General features: G+C 52.9%; 1 protein-coding gene across 1 annotated transcript; it reads right to left on the bottom strand.

The window, feature by feature from the left end:
- Window positions 1–1207: 1207 nt before the first annotated feature.
- On the bottom strand, window positions 1208–11959 carry LOC101873317 (GDNF-inducible zinc finger protein 1). Its single transcript, XM_034061238.1, has 6 exons — window positions 11895–11959; window positions 6272–7644; window positions 4500–4594; window positions 3392–3559; window positions 2722–2879; window positions 1208–2536 (listed from the first exon to the last, which is right to left on the bottom strand). Exons 2-6 carry the CDS (start codon window positions 7621–7623, stop codon window positions 2177–2179), a joined length of 2133 nt encoding a protein of 710 aa, XP_033917129.1. The 5' UTR covers window positions 7624–7644; window positions 11895–11959; the 3' UTR covers window positions 1208–2176.
- Between the last annotated feature and the right edge of the window lie 97 nt (window positions 11960–12056).

Raw genomic sequence — 12056 nt, 5'->3', positions numbered from 1 at the left:
CAGGTTCAGAACCAGCTCTGTGCCAGTCTGGGTGATGGGACTGCTTTGCCAACCCCTACACCCTGCCAAGGTTTGACTGTGCTTACCTTCACGCCAGCACAACCCTCCAGCAGCATTCCTCAGCTGTGGAAATGCCAATGTAACAGTGACATGAAGAGAAACAGGAAAGGGAAGCAGAAACACAGGAGTCATCCCAAGCAGTTTGTCAGGGCCAAGGGTTCCACAGGTTCCTTGTGCCACACACAGGGATAACATCCCAAATCATCCCAAGTGCTCCAGTCAGGTCAACCCCAGGAATTACCTTGTTCCAGCTTGGCTTAGCAAAGGAAAAGGCAGAAAATGCTGACCCTGGATGGAAAGTGTCTCAGGTTTCCCTGTGCAAAAGCTTTCCCACCTACTGGATGTGATGGGAGATGCTAAGGGAAGATCTGGAGATACTAAAGGAAGGTCTCCCTGTTGTGGTGAGGAATTCCCATGGCCACTGGTGCTGCTGGGATCCAAATCTGATGGTGAAGGGCAGTTGGGCTTGGGAGCCTCAGTGCCAGTGCTCACCTTCCTGATGTAGAACAGACTGTGCCTGGAGTCCTGCAGCCAGCGCTTAGAGTAGCTCCAGTGCCTAAAGGGGCTGCAGGAAAGCTGGAGAGGGGCTTGGGACAAGGGATGTAGGGACAGGCCAAGGGGAATGGCTTGAACCTGCCAGAACAGGGGAGACTGAGCTGAGCTCTGAGGCAGAAGCTGTTCCCTGGGAGGGTGCTGAGGCGCTGGCACAGGGTGCCCAGAGAAGCTGTGGCTGCCCCATCCCTGGCAGTGCTCAAGGCCAGGTTGGACACAGGGGCTTGGAGCAGCTGCTCCAGTGGAAGGGGTTGGAGCTGGAGGAGCTTTAAGGTCCCTTCAACCCAAACCAGTCCATGGTTCTATAAGGAGGTGCCCTGCCAGGGTTATTCTAGTACAATTGGGCAGCAGATGCTGATCAGGAAAAGCCCAGGAACAGGAAGGTTCAGACTTAAGCCCTTCCTCCGAACCCCTCCACTGGGGGCATTTAACCAGACACAGGCCTAAAGCTGCTGCTCAGGTTCCTACAGAGTCTTGCAGACAAATCTGGGCAATAAAGGCCTAAATCCCTTGATTTAGGGATGTTTTTCACTTCACTTTCTGCCTTTAGCCACAGGAACCCTGGGGCCCTCACTCAGAGCTGAACTCACCTCAGGGGACTCTTGCATGGGTGGCATTACCTGCAGCAGCTCAACAGCAGAACAGGAGGCAACTTTACCAATGGGATTATTAAAGACAGTTCTATAGTTCTGAGCAGCAATGGAGGAAAGAGCTCTGCTGGTGTCTGAAGCAATGGGAAAGGGCTTGGATACAGGTAATGGGGAAATGCCAATTGCAATTCCCTACACTGGCTTTTCCTGCTGGAGCACTGCCCTTCATCACTGCTGGTACATGAGGTGATTTGCTCTCTCAATTCCAAGTGAGAAGATGAAGACACTCAGTGAATATGAGTGCAACACTGTGCAAGGTTCCCCTGAAATGAAAGTAATACCCAGCACCTGCACAGACACAACACGTGGCTCCCACCTGCCCCTTTTGCTCCTGGAGAATCCAAACTGGAATGGAAGCCCAGATGTTTCCAAAGCTCACTCCTGTTCCCAAGGAGAGAGCTGGCTGCTGCTTGGGTCTTTGGCAAAAGCAGAGATATCCCACCGTATCCTGAAAAGCACTTTAGTAAATCTCATTTTATGGATGATTTTCCACTAGGGAAAACATAATTCATCTCACTAAGCTGCAAGGCTGAGAAACATCACACTGCTTCTCTTGATTGTACAAGTGTCATCAATCAAACCAAACTCACTCCTTCATTAGAACCAAGCTGAGTACAAGCACCTCCTGTCACTGCAGGCAGCGAGAGCCAATGGGCTCAACTACACCCCTCCAGGTGTAGGGAAGCAATTCACAGGGGCCTGTGCAGCCTCTCCCACCACCCTGGTGCAGTGTTACTGGGCCCTACCTTCAGGAGATGGAGCTGTACCAGGTGGGGAGAGACTACTGCGAGGAAATCCTGGCAATCCAATGCATGTCCTTCACATCTATCCCTGCTTCCTTGTCACACCTCCCCAGTCCCCTCGGCAGGCTGCTGGCAAAGGGCTGTACAAAGGGTGCAGCTGCAACTACCACGTTACTCCATGTTGACCAGAGCGTGCAGCTGCGGCTGGGCAGAGTCTGTCTGTGTGTGCAGCACCGTCAGCTCGCTCAGGGTGGTTGCTATGAGGGCTTCCTGTGGTCCTGGTGTCCCATCAGCCTTACAGTCTGTGCCCGTGGCAGGGCTGGTGTCGTGCAGTGCGGTCACACTCCCTGGGGCAGCCGCTGCCAGGTTCTCATAGGGGCTGTTGTCAGGGAAGGGCAGCAGCTTGTCCGGGATTTTGGGGGACACGTCGTATTCCTCATCGGGAAGCTCTGTCTTGTGACCTTCATCACTCTTAGATGCTCCTTCCACAATGACCAGGAAGGACTTCCAGGGGGTGTTCTTATCGTGTATCTGAAGACAACGAGCAGAGAGCAGGAGGTTGGACACAGCCAGGAGGCACATCCAGCTCACAAGTGATGCTTATGGACAAGGCCTCCATTTCCACCCCATGTAACACCCTCCCATCCCAACCCAGCTGCCTGGGCAGTGGGTGACCCCAAAAGGAGGCCCCAGGGTATGAGGACACAGGTGCTTACCGAGGTGTGCCTCCGGAGGGTGGACTTGTCAGTGAAGGTCCTGCCACAGGCATTGCACATGAAGGGTTTCTCACCGGTGTGGATGCGGTGGTGCCGCTGCAGCGCGTTCAGCTGCGTGAACTGCTTCCCACACTGGTCACAGCAGTAGGGCCGCTCCCCTGCAACAGCATGGAAGGGTGATGGGGGGTGTTGTACCACCCCTGGGCTTCACCAGCTGAGGAGGCACAGGCAGCATGCTGGGCTGCACCCCCAGAGTGTGAGCACAGGGCAGGGAGGGGATCCTGCCCCTGTGCTGTGCTCTGGGGTGACCTGAGAGCAGCTCCAGTGCCTAAAGGGGCTGCAGGAAAGCTGGAGAGGGGCTTGGGACAAGGGATGTAGGGACAGGCCAAGGGGAATGGCTTGAACCTGCCAGAACAGGGGAGACTGAGCTGAGCTCTGAGGCAGAAGCTGTTCCCTGGGAGGGTGCTGAGGCGCTGGCACAGGGTGCCCAGAGAAGCTGTGGCTGCCCCATCCCTGGCAGTGCTCAAGGCCAGGTTGGACACAGGGGCTTGGAGCAGCTGCTCCAGTGGAAGGGGTCCCTGCCTGTGGCAGGGGTTGGAGCTGGAGGAGCTTTAAGCTCCCTTCAACCCAAACCAGGCTGGGGTTCTGTGACCGCTCTGGCACCTCCTACCTGTGTGCACTTTTATATGCTGGTAAAGCGAATTCCTCTGGGCGAACATCCTGAAGCAAACTTCACACTTGAAAGGCTTGGAGCCAGTGTGGATCCTGTTGTGGTGTTTCAAGTACTCCTTAGAGGCAAAGCTCTTCCCACATGTCTCACACATGAAAGGCCTTTCCCCTGCAGCACAGGTGAGAGGGAGAATTAATGAACACAGTACTTGAGAAAGCATTCTGGACTTGTGCATGACATTTAACAGCAATTAGACACAAACCAAGGCCATGGCAGCCTCCTAACAGCATCTGAACCAGCCACAGTGATGAGGCACAGAGAATTCCTATGAGAAACGTGCACCAACCCCTCCAAGAGCAAGGACAACCCCACCTCTCCATAGGTATGCTCACAGCACATGAAAGGCCCATGGAGATCAGCAGCTCGTGGTCTTCTCACCATCCCTGGAGCATTCCAGCTTATTCCCACCACAAACACAACACTGGGTGCCTCCCTGAAAAGCCTCCACCTGTGAGCAGCCCATTTCAGTCACACTTGTCTTGAAAATCATTTGTTGGCTTATATTTCATTGTCATTTAATGTTTTCTGCCATCTATATGTGGCTACAAGTTACTGGCAGAGGGCAGAACACTTTAAGATGGGTCAATTAGGAGACGGAAGGTACCACACAGCTCACGGATGCTCAATGTGAAACTACAAAGGATTCCCAGAGGAAGGACCTGTGCTCTTAGAGACTCCTCTGCAGCTCAGGATAAGCCAAGAGAGCTGTTCCATCTCTCTGTGCTATCGTTTCCAGACTTGGAGATAAGTTTCCTCTTAAAGATTCACCTAAAAGCTTTTACTGATGACACATCCTTGGCTATCGAAGATTATTCAAGACAGCCTCAGTCCTGGCACTGAAAGGAGAACTCCTTATCTCTTTCATCAGCTCTTCTTCCTCTCTCCACTCTGCCTATCCACCTGCAGGAACCTTTCCTCAGGAAACCCACCGTTAGGGATCAGCACTTCCCATGTTACAACAACAGCAAAGCATTTTCTGAGTGCAAAGAGCTCTCGTGGTCTCCCATGGGCCGCCTCCGACCCGCAGCCTGTGCAGAAGCAGCCTTACCTGTGTGGCATCGTTTGTGATAGATAAGCATGTGATTCTGAGTGAACCTGGCACCACACTCATCACAGACAAAAGGTTTCTCACCAGTGTGGATTCTGAAAGGAGAAAGCAACGTTAAAACACCAGGGTTCAGCCCTTCCCTCTGCAGCACAGCACAAGCTGCCCTCGCTCGGTGCCTGCTCTCAAAGCAGACACATGCTGCATGTGGCTGCAGGAACAAGGCCCAGATCCAGACACTTCTTTAGGGTAAAAAGATATTCTTACAGGTAAAAACTGTTCATAAACCCCATATCTGGACACTCTAGTTTTCATTTCTGAGCCCACACATACGTCAGGGCTCTGTTGAATGGTGCTGCAGGAACACAGCCCACAGGGACCACTTGTCATGGTGATGCACATCAACAGGAGGAGCAGAGGTGGGAGAATACACACCAAAGATGAGACATCCCCACCATACACTGTCAGGATACACAGGGTAGGACAGCACTGAGCTCCCAGCATTCAGCAAGCTCAGGGAGCAGTCACAGTGGTACCCAATGGAGGGGAAACACCACTTAAACCCCCAAAATGACTTTAAAGCAGCACAAAGCAGTTACTTGTGGTTAGGGAAGGACACCCAATGGCAGGGAGGGACCATACAGCTGCATCAGTGACTACACCACAGCAGAAGTTGGCTTTTGGGTGTGCTTTCTACCACTGGGAGTAAACCTGTGCCTTCCAAAGGGGCAGCGAAGGGAACTGGCAGTTAAGAAGCCCTTCACCCTGCAGGACATGCTGCCACTACCTTGTTGGATCCCAGTGGTGGTACTTTGGGATGTTGCTTCTATCTTTCCCTCTCCATCCTCCCCCGAGGCTATAATCTGACCCCTAAAAGCAGATTAAAGCCCTTCACAAATAGGATTTTGCTTTGGTAAGTGTTTCTCCCATGAGCTTTCAAGAGCATCTGTTTGCATCTCAGGCCCCTGAGTCACTCTGCAGTGTGAGCACCACAACTGACTTCCCCAGCTCTCCATGGGTGACTGTGGTGCTTCACTCCAGACAGTGACATGTCAGCCATGAATTGTTGTCTGTGCTTAGCACCCAAACCTGGTGTTCTGCAATTCAACACACTGCCAAACCTTTAAAGAGTGTTTTCATACTTATTGCATGACGTTATTAAGGGCAGCAAGAAAAACTTCTATAGGTACAATGGGAATAAAAGGACTGTCAGAAGGACCTAGGGACAGGCCAAGGGGAATGGCTTGAACCTGCCAGAACAGGGGAGACTGAGCTGAGCTCTGAGGCAGAAGCTGTTCCCTGGGAGGGTGCTGAGGCGCTGGCACAGGGTGCCCAGAGAAGCTGTGGCTGCCCCATCCCTGGCAGTGCTCAAGGCCAGGTTGGACACAGGGGCTTGGAGCAGCTGCTCCAGTGGAAGGGGTCCCTGCTCGTGGCAGGAGCTGGGAGAGCTTTAAGCTCCCTTCCAACACAAACCACTCTATATGAAACATCCCATTGACTCTTAATAAGGTCTCCTCCCATGGGGAAAGTTAACTTTGGGCTTCCACAGCAGCAGGCCTTGAGCCACCACCTCTCCTTGAGCTTAAAGGAAGTTACAGCAACTCCCTTAACCTGGAAAGCAGAGGGGGGAATCCCAAAGCTCTGTAAGGAAGGAAAAGCTGACACTTTCCAGTCAGGCCCAGTGTTACATCCCCACTTGAAGGCTCAAGGTGTACTCCAGGGGATCCTGCTTCTCCCCCCAGAATCTAACAAGGCCCAGTTAAGTCTGTTCATACCTCATGTGGGTTTTAAGTGCAGAAGGCTGAGAAAATTTAGCCTCACACTCTGTGCACCCATAAGGCTTGTCGCCTGTATGCGTCCTTTCATGGAGCCTCAAGGCAGTTTTGGAGCTCAACCCCTTTCCACACTGTTGGCACTGATGACGCTCCCCACCACCCTCATGAACCTGGAGAATGTGCCTCTTGACGTCCTTCTTCCTCTTGAACTTCTTACCGCAGAGCTCACAAGGGAAGTGGCGCTCGCTGCTGTGGACGTGCCGCTGGTGGCTTTTGAGGTTGCAGCGGTTGGCAAAGGTCTGGCTGCAGGTCTCACACCGGTAAATGACCTCGGCTGCGATGCCGTGGCTGTGCTTGATGTGCTTCAGGAAGCTTTTCTCATAGAGGAATTCCTTCTCACATGTGCTGCACTTGAAGTTGCTGCCGCGCTTCTTTTTATCCTCGTCGGGCTTCTTCAGGCTGTCTTCCGGTTCCAAGGGGCCATCGCACTCCTCGCTCTCGGGTTTGATGCTGTTCTCCCCTTGCTCCTCCTCCTCCTCCTCCTCCCTCTCCAGCTCACACATCTCCTGATCTTGAGGAGACTTGTTTCCTTCAGCAGCAACCTCCGCGTTCTTCTGCTGCTCTCTCAGCCGCCTCGTGTATTTCTTCTTTGGGATCTCCACAAACACCTTCCTCCCAGCCAGCCTCCCACTTGCCCTTCTGATTTTGGCATAAGGAGGCTTCAGCATTTCCTTCTTCTTGTCCATTTTCTCTTTTGGTTTGGCAGCTGGAGGCTCAGGAGCCATCCCATTGCTGGGCCTGGCTGCTGGGGAGCCTGGGGGATCCAGGGCACCGTCAGCCTGGCCTGCCTCTGCCACAGCTTTGGGCTCCAGTGGAACACTGGGCTGGGCAGTGCTCTCCTTCTCAGAGCTCTGTGATTCTGAGAAGTTCTGCAGCTCCAGCAGCACCGATTCCAGCATCTGCTTCTTTAACTGAAAGCAGGTTTCGGAGAGGTCCAAGCACTTCAGCTTTTCAGCTATTTCGAGCATCCGCTGCACTCTGTCCTCTTCCACTTCCACCCTGGCAGTGTAGACAAACTCAAGGAAGGAGGCAAAATCAGCAACCTGGACCTCATTGAGGAACACATTGGTCCTGGGGCCATCCATGCCCTTCTCATTAAGGAACACCTCCTTGAAGAACTTGCTGGTTGCTGCCAGCACGGCCTTGTGAGCAACGAACTCTGCCCTGACACCCTGGTACTCCACACTGACCGTCACGTCGCAGAGGTGGCCCAGGAGACGCAGCTGGTGCATTTCATTCAGCAGGTTGATAGGAGAGGACTTGGACTCCAGTAGCACTGCATTACTTTCCATCTTTCTTCTCTCTGTAAAAGGCTGTTAACAACATTGTGTGTTAGCTGTTTGCATGGAGGTTCATAGAACCCAGAGACTTCAGCAGCCAAAGTCACACCCAGACTTTTGAGAGTGCTTCACTTGATATTTAAGGACTTAAGACTCTAGAATCACAGGATCAATGAGGTTGGAAAATCCCTTCAAGCTCACCCAGTCCAACCATTGCCAGCCCTGCCAAGGCCACCCCTAACCCATGGCACTGAGGCCTCGTCTCCACGGGCTGTGAACCCTTGCAGGGCTGGTGCCTGCAGCCCTGCCCTGGGCAGCCTGTTCCAATGCCTGAGCACCCTGTGGGGCAGGAATTGTTCCTCAGCTCCATCTAAACCTGCCCTGGTGCAGCTTGAGGCCGGTTCCTCTTGTCCCATCCCTTGTTCCTTGGGAGCAGAGCCCAGCCCCTCCTGGCTCCATCCTCCTGCAGGCACTTGGAGGGAGCCATCAGGTCCCCCCTGAGCCTTCTCTTCTCCATCTGAACCCCCCAGCTCCCTCAGCCCTTCCCCATCTCTTGTGCTCCAGGCCCTGCTCCAGCTCCATTCCCTTCTCTGGCCCCATCCAGCACCTCAAGGTCTCTCTTGGAGTGAGGGGAAGCTTACTCAAAGTGTTTGAGCTTAAGAGAGCACTGTGAGGAGCACAGGTTTCTAAAGCATCCCTCAGCAGCTGTATCTCAAAGCACACCACCAGTCACACACACACAGAGTTCTCTCGAGTTAATTTGAGTCTAAATCTCTACCCTAATTCTGCCTGAAACACTATTAGAGCCTGTAATAGGGGCAGAGCAAACAGAGGAAGATCAAAGGAAATGTGCTCATTAAGGTGGAATGAAGGAATTATTCTCCCTCCTAATCAGGCAGTAAGAGAAATGTGAGATTAAGTACAAGTTAACTGGGATCCTAAATAAACACTTCCTGTATCAGCCTTTGGAGATAAGCCTTTAAACAAGACTCAGATGAAACTCTGCCTCAAGCACAGGACCCTGCACAACAGTCACAACTGGAAATGATAGAACTTCCTCAGGGTTTCCATCTTGAGAACACTTCAGCACCCAGCATGGCCAAAGCCTCTGTCTGGAGTGCCCATTTGCAGCCTCACAAGGCTTCAGTCTCTGCTAGTGCTCAGGTTGTGTTATAGTTCTCAGTAATGATTTAAACTGCTCCAAAGTTCTCAACAGAGCTGAGTTTTTCCCTTAAAAAGGTTGGATTCCAGAACAAACAATATTTCTATGAACTGAAGATGCTCTGAGCAACACCCCCACAATCAGCAGAGCTTTACTGTGCTCCTAACTACATACAGGCATGTTCTGAAGCTGAAGAGTTTCTCTTCACTTCCTAACAGTTAACTAAGGTTTGTCTTCTCTCTACAGTCGACTTGAAGCTGACTTTATAGATGGGACATAAAAATGTTGCTCAGAAAGAGAAACCAATAGAAATAGAACAAGATTTAGGCTGCGTGGAGACCTCACAGCAGCCTTCCAATATCTGAAGGGGGCCTACAAGGATGCTGGTGAGGGACTCATCATTAGGGACTGCAGTGATAGGACAAGGGGTGATGGGTTCAAACTGAAACAGGGGAAGTTTAGACTGGATATAAGGAAGAAATTCTTTCCTGTGAGGGTGCTGAGGCACTGGAATGGGTTGCCCAGGGAGGTTGTGAATGCCCCATCCCTGGCAGTGTTCAAGGCCAGGTTGGACAGAGCCTTGGGTGCCATGGTTTAGTGTGAGGTGTCCCTGCCCATGGCAGGGGGTTGGAACTGGATGATCTGAAGGTCCTTTCCAACCCAAATCATTCTATGATTCTGTGATTTGTACTAATGTAGGAGTAAGGAGGCCATATTAAACATGAAAGAGACATGAGAATAACATTAAGAGCATAGAATCATAGAATCAGAACAGTTGCAGTTGGAAAGGAGTTTAAAATCATCCAGTTCCAACCCCCTGCCATGGGCAGGGACACCTCACACTAAACCATGGCACCCAAGGCTCTGTCCAACCTGCCCTTGAACGCTGCCAGGGATGGAGCATTCACAGCCTCCCTGGGCAACCCATTCCAGATTCTAGAGGAAAGCATTCTCCTGAGAACCAAGAGATTCTCCCCTCTCCTATGTTCCAGCCTTTGGATCATCAGCCCAGTGAGCTGGCCAGCAAGATGTAAATGCTTCTGTTAACACTACTCTAACAAAGAGCTAAACCCCACTGCTACTGAGTTGCACTTACTACACCCAGAACAAAAGACCCCAGAAGGGGTAAGAACTGCCTGTGCCAGCTCAGAGCTCAATAAGCACCTCAAGATGTTGTCCTCTTGCAAGCAAACCCCAGTGCCACACTTCAGCTTTGTCAGAAATGAGAACACCACAATTTGACTCCTGACTGAAAGGCTCACTCTTATAAACACGCATAAAAGATAAGGTTTAAACTTTACCTGTTAAACTTTGCTGTTTAAATGCTCCCACTTTTGCTGCACCCTGAATATTTGAGACTAAATTAAGCAAAGGCTTAATCTAAGATAAACAAGCTTTAAATTAGGTTTAAGAAAGATCTCAAAACATAACTTTTCCCCCCACATTATTACTTTTCAACTGCTTCTGTTATTTCACCACTATCCATCTATTTCCCACTTGAGCCCACAGCACAAACTGGGGTCACGTGTAGACAAGAGCCATCCCCAGCAGGAAACAAGGGCCCAAACCACAAACTTCCCCCCCCTCTGGGGCAAACGGGCTCTCAACTGTGCCCTGTGAGCTGACCACAGTGTTAACAGACACATTGTGCTGATCTCCTTTTCCTTAAGGCTGCACAGCAGAAACCTCCTGTTCTTCCCACCATTGTTTGTAGAAGCAAAGGCCACTGTGAAAACAGAGCCCTTGCTCCCATCCACCTTCCCAGTTGGAATATGGGAAGAGCATATTCCCTAAGGAACATGTACAGTAAGATGCAGTGTGTTGTGAAGGGTTTTACTCCTGTGGGAAGTAGGCTGAGCTGCTGAGCACCAGGCTGGCAGGATATGGGCCACAGAAGCACAATATATCCATCTTTAAGAAGGGCTGAAAACCTGCTTCCGGAGCCTGCTCACCAGGACTAGGCTGCAGAACTGAGACTCAAATATAAGGTCAGTCATGAAACACCATGAATGTGTCCCCTTCCAGAGGCAAAACCAGCTGAAAAGAGAGATAAAGAGCCAGCTAGAGTTAACAGACTGTGGACCCCCAAGCTTGCCCCTTCTCCTGCAGCCTGTGAAGGGACATCACTGCCAGGCACTGACCTGCCTCATTTAGGACCACTGCAGCCACTGACGCTACAATAAGAGCACCACAACCACTGGTCAGCAGCAGTTCCACCTGCAAAGGACAGCACACTGCAGTGAGCACAGGGGTGACTGTTGGATGACAGGCTAGAACACCCCATGGAGCCCCTGACCCCAGACCATGAGGCTCCTGCATGGAAGGAAGGGGCATTAGGACACGGATCCCCACAGCTCCCTCCTCCTCCTCCTCAGGCTTCTTCCTCGGCATCCCCTCCTTGCCACAGCCCAAAGCAGCCAGGCCCAGCTGTAGCCCCCCTGGGACGAGTAACGGGTAACAGGTGGGGGGTACCTGCAGACCCGCAGGCACGGGACACCCCACACTCACCGGACACCCGCACTCACCACACACCCGCACTCACCGGACATCCCCCTCCTACCGGACACCCGCACTCACCGGACACCTGCTCCTACCGGACACCCGCACTCACCGCACACCTGCACTCACCGCACACCCCCACTCACCGCACACCCGCACTCACTGGACACCCGCACTCACCGGACAACCACACTCACCGGACACCAGCACTCACCGGACACCCGCTCCTACCGCACACCCGTTCCTACCGCTCACCCGCACTCACCGCACACCCGTTCCTACCGGACATCCGCACTCACCACACACCCGTTCCTACCGCACACCCGCACTCACTGCACACCCATTCCTACCGGACACCCGTTCCTACCGGACACCCGCACTCACCGCACACCCGTTCCTACCGGACACCCGCACTCACCGCACACCCGTTCCTACCGGACACCCGCACTCACCGGACACCCATTCCTACCGGACACCCGCACTCACCGCACACCCGTTCCTACCGGACACCCGCACTCACCGCACACCCGCACACACCGGACACCCGCACTCACCGCACACCCGTTCCTACCGGACACCCACACTCACTGCACACCCGTTCCTACCGGACACCCACACTCACCGGGCCGGGCCTGGCCGCTCCTCAGGGCCCAGGCTGCGGGCGGCGGCCGGAAGCGCTGACGCGGGTACCCCCGCCCTGACAACGGCCGTTAGCGACGCGCAGGAAGTGACGTCAGGCGGCGCGACGGACGTTGCTAAGCAACGCGGCCTAACGCCCCCCCCC

This window comes from Melopsittacus undulatus, chromosome 3 (assembly GCF_012275295.1).
Source record: "Melopsittacus undulatus isolate bMelUnd1 chromosome 3, bMelUnd1.mat.Z, whole genome shotgun sequence".
Classification (NCBI taxonomy): Eukaryota; Metazoa; Chordata; class Aves; order Psittaciformes; family Psittaculidae; genus Melopsittacus; species Melopsittacus undulatus.
The sequence above is the reverse complement of the archived record's forward strand: the minus strand, read 5'-3'. Positions and strand labels throughout refer to the sequence as shown.